Source organism: Coccinella septempunctata, chromosome 4 (genome assembly GCF_907165205.1).
Source record: "Coccinella septempunctata chromosome 4, icCocSept1.1, whole genome shotgun sequence".
NCBI lineage: Eukaryota > Metazoa > Arthropoda > Insecta > Coleoptera > Coccinellidae > Coccinella > Coccinella septempunctata.
This window is the reverse complement of record NC_058192.1, coordinates 15,843,124-15,855,676: the sequence shown is the minus strand read 5'-3', so window position 1 is coordinate 15,855,676 and position 12,553 is coordinate 15,843,124. Positions and strand designations below refer to the sequence as shown.

At 36.2% G+C, this 12,553-nt stretch overlaps 2 protein-coding genes across 4 annotated transcripts in view; one reads left to right on the top strand and one right to left on the bottom strand.

The window, feature by feature from the left end:
* LOC123311921 (neuroligin-4, Y-linked-like) overlaps positions 1-2,252 on the bottom strand; it is an 82,892-nt gene extending 80,640 nt beyond the window's left edge. The window contains exon 1 of one of the 3 annotated variants that reach the window (XM_044896050.1): positions 1,978-2,252. The gene's annotated coding sequence lies outside the window, so the exon portion shown is untranslated. The remainder of the gene's footprint in view (positions 1-1,977) is intronic. The other 2 variants (XM_044896051.1, XM_044896049.1) reach the window with 2 other exon arrangements.
* A 6,586-nt stretch (positions 2,253-8,838) lies between these two features.
* Positions 8,839-11,063, top strand: LOC123311800 (cuticle protein 16.5-like). Its single transcript, XM_044895888.1, has 2 exons — positions 8,839-9,183; positions 10,165-11,063. The coding sequence occupies exons 1-2, from the start codon at positions 9,172-9,174 to the stop codon at positions 10,945-10,947; spliced, it is 795 nt and encodes a 264-aa protein (XP_044751823.1). The 5' UTR covers positions 8,839-9,171; the 3' UTR covers positions 10,948-11,063.
* Positions 11,064-12,553: the final 1,490 nt, after the last annotated feature.

Genomic DNA, 12,553 nt, shown 5'->3' with positions numbered 1-12,553 from the left:
ATCCTTCAACATTGTTTATTTCTACATCTTCAATAGGAAATTTTTTCTCTTGTTCTGGTGATGATGGAACAATGACACATTCACCGTATCGCCATCGAAGGGCTAACTTATTACTGTTTCAACAGTTTTAGATGAGACGTTCTACTCTACACGGACGAAATTAGGTGGCGAGGAAAATGCGGAATTCGGCTATTTTATACGATTGCCGCCAAAAAATAGAATGTTCGCTGATGTTAAATCTGCATTCCCCCCCTTATGATTTACAACATTAGTGCACGCGAACCTGATGCTCGTTGATAATTATAATTAGTTTCATTTCGTACTCGTGAAACAACATACCATAAAAAACTTCTGTTGACTTACAATTTGTTTTCGAAGAAATTTCTATATTTAAATGTTTAATATTGTTCATAGTATAGAACTGCCAGCTATATCTCTAGGTCTTTTAACTACAAGGATTTTTCATATACCTAGTGTGTTTTAAGATCTAAAAAGTCACAAAATTTGCCGTTGTGGATACATTATAATGAGATACATTCCATTAGATATGTGCTCTTATTTATAATCGGAAAAATTTCATTTCAATGTATCTGAATGTAATTTATGAAACATATAGATCGTTCATAACTTACAGGATAATTCGATAATATATTGTATTTTCAGAACCATAGACTGATCTGAAAAGTCTTGTTCATTCTACGATGAGAAAATATATAATTTCATTATACAGAATGCTGGCAGAAACTGGCTCTACACCTGATTATAGTATTCAACAATAAGGCCAAACTTGCCTTATGCAAATGTTGACAGTTCCCAGATACATATACATATATTCAAAAAATCATTTTATGCACTCCAACTGATATACAGAAGGAATATTGAGTAACTTCTACACTCGATTGACTAAATGTTTGTCACGGATTCCGCAGGTTTGAGAAGTTATTCTGACCAGAAATAAAAATGATTAATTTGGAATTGAGTTATTTTAAGAATCACTGGAATACCCCAGCAAAAAATTATTTGCGCACATTACTTTCCCGAAATATCAGAGCCTGCTGAAATCAGAAAAACGTCACGTATTTTATTATTGAGAATCATCGACTTGAATCTCGTTATTTGGAACGAAAATAGAATTTATTGTTTCCTGTTATTTGATTTCATTCAATAAAATCTGAATAGTTACATTTCAGAAGAGATTCTTGAGTAATTTAATAGTCGGTGAAAGAGCTCAGACTTATGCTGTCTTCCTTTCTTGACGTAAAGATGTTGAATCTAGAAAAGTTTCATTTTCATGTTTTCCTTTCTTTTTCAAGTTCAGAATTGCCAAAAATTCAATTGGTACTTTTATTAGTACATCATTTTTCTTCTCGAATTCTCAGAGTTTTTAATTCAAAAAAATAATTGAATTTTTCAGAATTGATGAAATGAATATTATGTCAAGTCAAACATTCAGAGTCAAAATCGAAATTTGAATGAGTGGCCAAATATTTTATAATTCTAAACTGTTGATGTTATTTTATTATTATACACACCTCTAGTTATAGTTTGTATATCTAAGTTATTTAAAATATTCATTTATACTAATTATTTATTGTGGTTTTCCTGATAATGAGATAAATATATCTCGACAGCTCGAGTAAACAAAAAGGAGTTCTGAATTTAATCATTGCTGATATTTCCACCAACAAGAATCGTTGAATATATGATTTTAAAGTGAGATTAATTGTATAATAAATACCCTTATGCTTTAAAATGTACAGGTAATTCTGTACACATTCAACAAAGTTGTGAAATTACTCGAATTGAGATACTAAAATATTGACCAGGTCAGGTAGAATAACTGGCCTCCTAGAAAAAATACTTTTGAATTCCATAATAGGAGACCAGCTCGTATTTTCACAAGGCGCAATCAAATTGATGAGTAATTTTTGGGAAAAATATTTGAATACAGTAAAAATTTCTCATTCCAAATCACACCTATACTCATATTTTTCACCCGTACTTTAAGAGGGCATCAGGAGCACTTAGAAGTCACATAATAGGACAGATGCAGAAAATTATGGAAGCGGCACAATCACTGATTGAGTCTTCAGAGCACCCAAACAAACCACAACATCCTGTCGATAAGGATACTAAACACCACTCAACGCATCATCGCAATTTCACTTTCGCCACGATCGCTCTATAAACAAATCATTAATTTCCGATATATCTTTCGATAGAACGGAATCCCGAGGTATACTGTTCCCTTAAATTTTGTGTACAATCCGTGCTTCGTACGGTCCCTGCTAAGAAAAACGTAAGGGGCCTATTTACGGATCCTAGCAGGCTTGCACGTGGAGACGTTTGTCTTTTATTATACTGGGTATAAATAGTTGCTAAATGGATGGGTTTATAAATAACCCCTGTTATTTATCCTTACATAGAAGCGTGGAGTATGCGATGAATTATCGGGAATTTTTGTAGACCTATGTTTTGTGATGGGAATGGAAATTACTTCGAACTTGATTCCATGGGAAACATTTTCTGGTTCCTCGTTCCAAAGACTTAGGTATAAGGAGTTTTCATTGTCAAAATTATGTCAATAAACGATGAAAATGATCCAAAATGAAATATGGCCATCTAGCAATAACAAAGTTAGAATGTTTCATGTGAACATAATGTTAATTGTTCGTAAAACCTTGTACAACAACAGGAAGCTAACAAGCTTGACAAAGACCCCACGTATCTGACATCATCATCAGGCGTGGTCGTTATCAAATAATTCCTTCTGTACTCGAGGTAGCCGAATCAATTATCAAGGTGCAAGAGGATTCTTGATGTCGTGATACAACTGATTGTTAACAGACAGATGTATACCTCATGTACAGGTGGAGGACAGGATCAATCGATCCAATTGCCCGTAGCATGGCTTGTTAAATAATAGTTGTGTTATACCCGGAGTACGTCAACGGATTATCGAGATTTCAACAGAATTCATGGTAATGTCTCTGAATCTTTGATTAGGTGTTGTGTTACAAACTAAGCGATGAACTAACCTGATGGATGATAACGATGCTGAGCCTATTAAGCTCTAATAATCTCGTGAATGTAATGTACTTATTTCAAAGAAGATTATGGGAACAGGATTCATAAAAAATGAGTATATTATTCTTTCCGGAGATTGTATAACAATGGTGATATGAAGAATTAATCAATTGAGGAGCATTTGAGATTTGGTAATTCTCGAATAGTTTCAACCGACATTCTTTACTGAAGGACCTTTCAAAACTTTGAGGAGTTTTTGTACGAAAAGTACAAAGAAAAAGAGCTGGAAAGGTATGATGATCTGTGTGATCAACTGATTTAGTTCCATTTAAACTTTCATGTTCGATTTTTACAGTTGCAATTTCATTTTGTTGTCAATTTAAAATTGATAAATACCAGTTTGAACCTGATTATTGCCAATTTGCTTCTGATTAATGCCAGTTTGAAATTAATGTTGCTAATTTGTTTATGACTAATGTCGTTTTGATTTATTTTTGGAAATTTTTCGAAGGTCAGCTTTCGAGTAATTTTTCTTCCAGGATAATCATCGTAGATCTAAATGTGATACATATTCTGAAAGAGCAATTCTTTTAGTTAAAAATTTGGGAAGTTCATCCATCTCTGATCAGATGTTCGGTCTTGAGGAAGTTTCAACTGAACCCAACTTTTTGGAAACTTTTCAAATGTCATTCTCCCAGAAAAAACATCGCACATCCAAGTGATATTTCCATCGATCTCGGTGTTCTGGGCAAATAAGACGAGTAGAATTTCAGCCAATTTCCAGAGCTGTGCTACAAATACACCTCTCTGAAAATATTGACCGGAAGGATGTGATTTTATAATGGAATGGATATCCAATAACTTCCATGAAGTAAGCAGGATTTTCGTTCTCATTTTTCTTCCCTGTTTGATTAAATTCGAGACAAAAACTTGCAAAGCCAATGATGAAACACGTGATTTATATTTTCACAAAATCGTGTCCCACGGGGTAGGCAAGGTGCAGTGAAGTGTTATTTCGAACTCAATATCGAGTGTCTGCTAATTTCATGGTTCAATCAGCTTGAAATTTGAAGCGAATGCTCTACAAAGAAAATGAAATACGAGTTTCGTGGCTTCGCAGAATGAACCTCCGTAGGGCATTTTGAGGGGTTATTTTTTCACTATCAACAATGGATTTGTATGGTTTCAAGGCACTCGTTTTCCAGATTTGATGAGAATTTCCTGCAACAAACAGGAACACGAAGTTGCTGATTTATGTCTTCATTATGCAAGTTGTTCGTCATGGTATTCTCTACAAGTTTCGTCTGAAGAAATCCTCCATATGTCCGTCCATTTTTGAGATAGAGGACTATACATGCCAAAGCGAAAATACAATCGCGATTGCGGTTCTTCAAAACATTCAGTTGAATGAATCTCAAAGACATTCATTCATTCATTGCTGTATCCCGTTAGGGAGAATAACTCTTTTCAAAAAGACTCAAAAACAAAACTATCACTGCGATCAAACTTATAATTTCTTATGGCTATTTGCGACTGTGTGCCCTCCTGTGACTGAAGAGACCCAACCTTGACCCACAGATCCTTCCACACTCCGGACATGGATAGTCACCATCTAGATCTGGCCGCCGCTGTATTCCCCTCGAGTCTCCATTATAACTGTGGACCAAATACCTCCACTATGATCTGTCTAACGCTAGTTGTCCCCAGTTATGATTCGCATTAACTGATTTTAGGAATTGATGTAGTATATCCTTGAATCGCTTATACTGGCCTCCTGGTTTCCCAGCTCCTTCTGTGAATTCGCCATACAGAGCTATTTTGGGGAGTCTTGTGTCTTGCATCCTCAGAATGTGGCCGCTCCATCTGAGTCGGGCTCCCGTTACTTGAGTCTCAATTGTTATACAACTCGCGCGCTGCAAGACTTCTGCATTTGAAAATTTGTGGAATATTCTGATGTGCCTTATTTCTCTTAGATGACGTTGTTGCTTGTTGCCTTTGTTCAAGCTGTTCAATATGTCGCCTGTAGGGAGTCCAGCTTTTGAATTGCTCGACCTGTTCTAGATAGATAGATAGATAGATAGATACTTTATTGTGTCAAATACATTTAGAAAAAATGTTTACACTCGTCACAAAATCATTAACAATGGTAAAAAAATATCACAATGCATAAAAAACATACTAAGCTAACTAGAGGGCCAAACTCCCGCGAAATCGAAACTTAAATACTCATCCATGTTATAAAAGGCACACTTCAATAACAGCGCCTTTACGGCATTTTTGAAAACCTTTGGATTGAAGGCCCTCACGGTGGGTGGAAGTTTGTTATAAAGCTTCATTGACATATAAAATGGCCCATTTTGCGTTTTAGTGAGACGACAGAAATCACTGCGGAGTAAATGCCTGCCTCTCGTAGGGTAATCGTGAAAATCTGCATTCAGCGCAAAATGGCCAACATTGTTGTGCGCAAAAATTAAGGCTTCCAGAATAAACAAACAGGGGAAGGTGAGAAAACCACCCTGAACATACGAAAGTCTGCAATCAGCTCGATAATTAAGGCCAGAGACGACTCTTACGGCTCTCCTCTGAAGACCAAATATTCTATCGCGTGAAGAAGAATTCCCCCAGGCAAGAATTCCATACCTGAGAAGAGATTCTATTAAAGCGTTCTAGAGTCTCATCCTCCAGGCTGATATCTATTTGAATGCTTTCTGGCGGATTTATCAGGGTTTTGGTTTTGCCAATATTGAGTCTAAGACCTAAGGCTTCGTATACAGGATGTCCCGGAAACTGACGTCAATCCGGCACATGGTGATAGCTTAATTCACTTCTGACCAGAATATCAAAATTTGTTTTTGGTAAAAGTGTCTTGGTTTTCGAGATATTGACAATTTTGTGAAACCTCTTCACCTCATTGATTGTTTTCAGTACCACGGCTACAAATGTAGATGTTCTGTTGTTTTTTTTCTAATCGAATATTAAGGGTGAATCAGCCTATTCAACATGATCAAATATCATCCCAAGGGTACTATGGTGTGCTCAGAAAAAGAAATTTACTCGGACTATTTTTTTTCTCAAATTTTTCCACAAAACTGTCAATATCTTGAAAACCAAGACACTTTTACCAAAACCAAATTTTGATATTCTGGTGAGAAATGAATTGAGCTATCACCATGTATCGGATGGACGTCGTTTTCCGGGTCACCCTGTATATATTTATAGGTGTCCAACATTATCTGTAGATCCTCTGATTAGCTAGCGATATCAGGGACAGAATTAAACTAGAGTATGTCGATTTGACTATCATTTTATCAACAATTTCCCAAGGGAGTGAATTTTTTTGGCTAGGTATTGAAGAAAAGGATATTTAAAATTACCACTATTTTGTGCAAACTAATTAGAGCAATTCTTGAATTCTCAATGGCGCTTCTGTGAAAAACAAACTTTTCACGATAAAACCTGAATTTTGATGCGTAGTATATGAAAGGAGAAGATACATGCACATACTCCCCTAGCCGAAATGAGTAGTTCTCAAAATAAGTGACTCTCCAAGAACAGCGCCATATATCAGTTGAGCCCCATGTTCCGTCAGCTGTTCTCCGAGCCACCTGAGCGGGATAATTCAAACCGAACCAGACAACAGAAAACTGAAACTGCAGGAAATACGATGCCCTGGCAGATCTGTAATTCTGCCAGAAATCCCCGTCTTCAAGTTTGTATCGGGCTTAGTCGAAGGCGGTAAAAATAGGGATTAAAATAAGAATGTCGCAGAGCATGGGTCGCTCCTGCCCGTACAAGAGACAGGTTCGCATTCCTCCAGGACCATCTGCTCCAGACATCTTTGTTGATTCTAAAATTAGCGAGTTTCAACTACAACGCTATTCTTCCGTACGTACAGCCCGGAGTTTCACAAAGGAAACTGCAGCAGTTGCGAAACCGTATTTCGAAAGCTGGAGGGGATGTCCCTGAGGGATTTTCTGATTCCTCAATGTTGAATTGCTGTAGTTTTATGAACTTGGAAAAAAAATCAGAGACTTCAGCACAGAGTTGGTTTTTTTTCTTTTTTCTGATGCACATTTTCAGTTCATTGTATATTTCGTAATTTTTTCATTTTTCCGTAATTTTTTATTTTACTGTTTTTGTTTTTTCATTTGTGTTCTTTATTTTTTTTCATTTTATTTTTGTAAATTGTCAGGGGTTAAGTGGAGAAGCTCATGCTAGACTTCGCCTCAGGTGTATTTTGGTTTTTTTTCCCAAATAAAGACACTATTATTATTATTATTATTAATTATGATAGAAGTGACATATATATTAATAGTTTCTGCGCACTTTTCAAATTGATAACCATGGCGGCACTATCAAGTAATGAAACCGCTTAGAGCGCGTAATACAAAAAGCTATAATCGCAAATTTTCGAATAAGTAACAAGCGAAAAATAGGTAAAATAAAGTTAGTAACGAGTTCTTAAACTTAAAACGAAGTTTTCAAGATTTTAGCAAATTTTATCCTCAACTGATGAATAGTTTGTGAAATACAGTGTGTTTATTTTCTATTTATGCAATCCTCGCGTGATCAATTTAATTCCATTCGAAGCAAAATGGGACATTGTCATGCTCTGTTCGGATTTGTTGGAAATAGTAGATATATTCTAACTCAAATTTTGCTTTTTTCCCAAAGTAAACTGATGACTTCTAGGAATTTGGACAAGAATATGTATGCACCAATAAACGCAAAAATAAGATCTTCGTCAACCTAGAGTCCTGCTCCATTTGCTGTTCTATGTACACCAGAAAAAGCGGTTGTGTTTCAACCATCTGATATAAGGGGTAATTCTGTATTTCGTAATATTGAGTTTGAATTGATAGTGCCAATAATTGGATAAGTGAAGAAATTGTAGGACCATCTTTTACTTTCGGCTTTGGTCGCTATAGGAATTTATTAATGAATTCACCTAATAAATGTTCCCTTTTTTCTGTTGAAGAGTTTTATCCCCAGGGTTCATAGCTATTGAAAATAGTTTTCTGATATGAGATACCGAACCTATTTTTATTATAATCATTATAAAGCTAGAGATTTAACAATAATGAAGGATAATCAAAATAATTTTAGGTATTTGCTATTTTGTGAAGAAATGCTGAGATCGATTTGAATTTTAAACCACGCATTTTTGTGCCGCAGAAATAGAGAGAACTTTTCTTGCTGAGTCATTGAAGGGATACTTTCATCACCCTGTTTTATTATATGGATCAAATATACTCAGCAATAAAAGGTGTGTACATTTCGGGCAAGAATAGTTAGGGATGCCATTTGGAAAATACTCAACAACATTTCATCCCTGGTAGTCAATGCATAACTAGCTTTTCCATTTCAAATGAAAATATGCGTCATTTAAAAAACAGAAAGCGACCTTTACGAGGATTTCTCAACAGAATATTGAATACCGAAGATATAATTTTTTTTCGTTCCTTTGAACTCACCTTGTATAATAATGAACGTTAGGAATTAGGAAAGGCTTTGGAATGAAATTACGTATGCCAATACCCATATCACCGCAACTGACAAGCGGATGAAACCACGGCTAAGAAATAATTAAATAATTAATGATTTGTACTGTGCATATTTTGTGTTCATTGGTTATTTTCAGAATCCGACTACTTTATTGCTCAAAAAAAGTTTCGCAAGAACCCGCATACTATTAATCAATGAAATAAATGAAGTTCACGTTCAATCGATAAGAAATGCCAGGACTTGTTTTGTCGTATTTGCGAAATCCTTCAACTTTACCAATCGACAAACATATTTTCGACCGTGAGAAAACACCAGTCTTTCTTCCTTTTCTCCGTGAAATTGTATAGGAATTGGATCATTCAAATGTCAAATCTCAAGAACTTGATCACCTGGCGGTAATACATAACGCATACGAAATACCTTCAACCGAATTACCGAATAATAATTGTGTCGAATCTAACCTGCGTAACTGGTTTACAAAACTGCAAGTTGGAGCAACTTCTGTGTTGTACCAGTACCTACTGGAGCACCAAAATATCATTTCCTCAGAAGTAGATTCTCAGGTATAAAAGAATTGTTCATTTTTTCTGAAACTATCATTTGCAGTCTAAGCTCCACAGCAACAACAACCTTTTAAAAATGGCATTCAAAGTAAGTACTCATTGACTAAGAACCTACTTATAATGAAAATTAGATAAATGTTTCGATAAAATTTTTATCAGATTTTTATCTATCGACGATATTGTTCATAAGAAAAGGACTTTCCGCGGAATGTTAGCTATCACCTGCAATAAATTAGCAAAAACTGAAGATGTTGCGTTAATCTTTTTCCATAAATTTTTTCAGTAGTTTTTTTTATCCAGCTGAACAAGATATAGTTCGCTTAAATTCATTTGCTGGTCCTACGGATTCTCAAATAACCAACAGCAGTTTTGATCATTTCAACCTTTCTTAATATTTTTCTAATGTTTTTCTGACCTTAACATTTTTCTTTGTACGGTTTATTCAATAAAAGTTATTTCCGGAAGAAGTCTTTCAAAAAGTAGATCCAAACGATAGCTTATCCATTTGATTCTTCAATTTATAAATCTTTTTGTTCAGTATGGCGTCATTTGATATATTGAATGGTTAATATTCCTATTCTTTGTAATAAAATCACTTACCTTGTAGTTTTTAATTTCTCATACAATAATATAGCTTCAAGACAAATGCTTACTCAATTATATGATATTTCTTCGTATCAGTCTTCGCAGAAATTCTCACTCGTTAATGTTGGTCTCTTGAAATATTTTTTTATATTATTTGGAACTGATACGCTATCAAGCAAAATTAATGATTTTGACCCCCTCTGAGTTAAATGTCATTCTGGAGTAAAATTTTGAAACAATCTTAAATTTTATACAGCATACATCTTGACACACAAACTCCTTAGTGACTTTCATATTATTTTTCTAAGGTTCAGTTGTACAGTTCAAGTTCGAGCTGAGTTTAAGTTAAGCTCAACTTGAAAATTCAGTAGAATTTTGACAAGTTGAACTGGGTTCAATGTTGATCTCGGCTCGAAATTTAATTGTACAAGTGTGCCTAAATGTATAGGTATTTTATCACTCTAATTTTACTTGACTGTTACAGCTCGTTGTCCTTTTCGCCACTTTGGCCTACGCTAATGCCGGTTTCTTAGGAGCCACTTCCTACGCCGCTCCAGCAGCCGTATCTTATGCTGCACCAGCTTTGACTGCTGTCCACGCCGCCCCAGTTGCTTCTTCATACTCCTACTCCAACAGAATCCAATCTGCTCCAGTAGCTTATGCTGCACCAGCTGTATCTTATGCCGCACCAGCTGTGACTGCTGTCCATGCCGCTCCAGTTGCTTCTTCATACTCCTACACCAACAGAATCCAATCCGCTCCAGTTGCTTATGCTGCTCCAGCCGTATCTTATGCCGCACCAGCTGTGACTGCTGTTCATGCCGCTCCAGTTGCTTCTTCATACTCCTACACCAACAAAATCCAATCCGCTCCAGTAGCTTATGCTGCCCCAGCCATCTCATACGCTGCTCCAGCTGTAACTGCCATCCACGCTGCTCCAGTTGCCGTCGCTAAAGCCATCCCAGCTGCCACTTCTTATGCATACAACAACAAAATCTCTCAATCTGTTTCCTACGCCGCCCCAGTTGCCACCTACGCCGCTGCTGCTCCAGTCATCAAATCTTACGCCACTACCTACGCCGCTGCCCCAGCTATCTCCTACTCTGCACCAGCTCTGACCACTGTTCACGCCGCCCCAGCTCTCTCATATGCTTCCCCAGCTCTTTCTTATGCTGCCCCAGCTGCCTACGCTACTTCAGCATACTCCTACGGAAGCCCAGCTGCTTACGCCGCTCCTTTGGCTCTTACCCAGAAATACCATTTGTAAATAAATATGGAATGAATGGTTGGAAAGAAGCTTCTGATGCTTGGATGCCTAACTTTTCCACCAAATTATTTATTAATACATGATTGACTGCAATGTAAATAATAAATTGTAAATTTCAATTGAATTGTTTCTTTACCATTAATTGTTGTCCAGTTTTCTCTATTCTGTGGGGAATGGAATTGTACTTTTCTCCTAGTACAACCAATAGAAGAAAATAGTGAAATTTGGTGCCTCAAAGCCTCAGTAGATTAGTATGATCGTATCTGAAGAGTTTGAGGACCATTAATTGATGCAAAAATGGTATTATGAATGCTCGTAACTGGATTATCGCTTCAAAACAAATCAATGTGGAACCGTCAATCAAAGTTTTGATTTTCTGATCAAGCTTTGTGAAACCTTATTTGAATCTCAAACAATTTTATCAGCCTTTAGGCATCGATGAGCTAAAAGGTCAAAAAACACCTCAGGCATTATTTAAGTGAAGCGTGAGAAATAAAAACTTTCCATTTTAATATTGCCAACAAAAGCCCCTCTAGTTATTCGAATAACTTTGACACAAACTTCGAGTCAAATATTAAACTTTCAAGACAAGTTATATTGAAGTACGAATGGACTCGTTGAAATTATATTTCTCGTTAAGAAAAGATGACTTCAGACATGATTTCCTGCCTCGACCTCTGCACAAAAAGTTTCACCTTGGGGGTTTTATCCCGATGAGGTTCAACGGTAGGATGAACTGAATCCTGAGTGATTAGGGCGATTGAATTATACGTGATTCGCGAGAACTTTTTTCGTGTCATGTTCTCTTTCTCGCAGTCGAATGAACAACGGAAATGAAAAGTGTTGACTTTGTATCATTGAATTTGCGAGCTTTCAGTTGAATATATATATAAAATTGCGGGTCAAAAGTTAAGTCATCAATTGGACGGATTTTATAGTCATCACAAAACAGGACTTTTTTCTTATATCAGTATCCTGGTGACACGCTGGATTGCGTGGGAGAACGTGATGGAAAATTCAGAATCATACGTGCTTTTTGAAAAAAAATATCAAGAATCCAACAAGAGATAGCAATAATCAAAAAATAAATTGAAGATATTTTCCTGAAATACCGGCTTCATTAGAAAATTCCTTTTTTATGTGTTATCTATGTGTCCGCAAAACTACCGAAGTAAGTTAGTAATCAATCTTGTCAAATGATAAAACACTATCTGAGGTGACATCGCCAAAAATTACCAATCAGATATGGCCAGATTTTATCCGATCGGGAAATACTGTTGACGGCTTCCATCGAAGAATGAAATTCCCATTTCTTCCTGATGAAAACTTCCTCATAACAATTTACAACCTTATCAGCGCAGTGTGAGCGAAATCCAAAGAAAAATAACTTAAAATTACTGTACTCTCTGGGTCATCCAGTCTGGACCTATTAGACATATACTCCAACTATCGCAAAAATAAATAAAATGCGAGAAACTAAACCAATTTTCCAGTTACGACTTCGTTGGAGAAGATTGCGCTTCAGTGTAACTAAAGATCAGAGGCGGGGCTATTTGCGTTTTGATGGGGGAACATAAAGTGGAGAACTCTGCGCTCATTACTTACT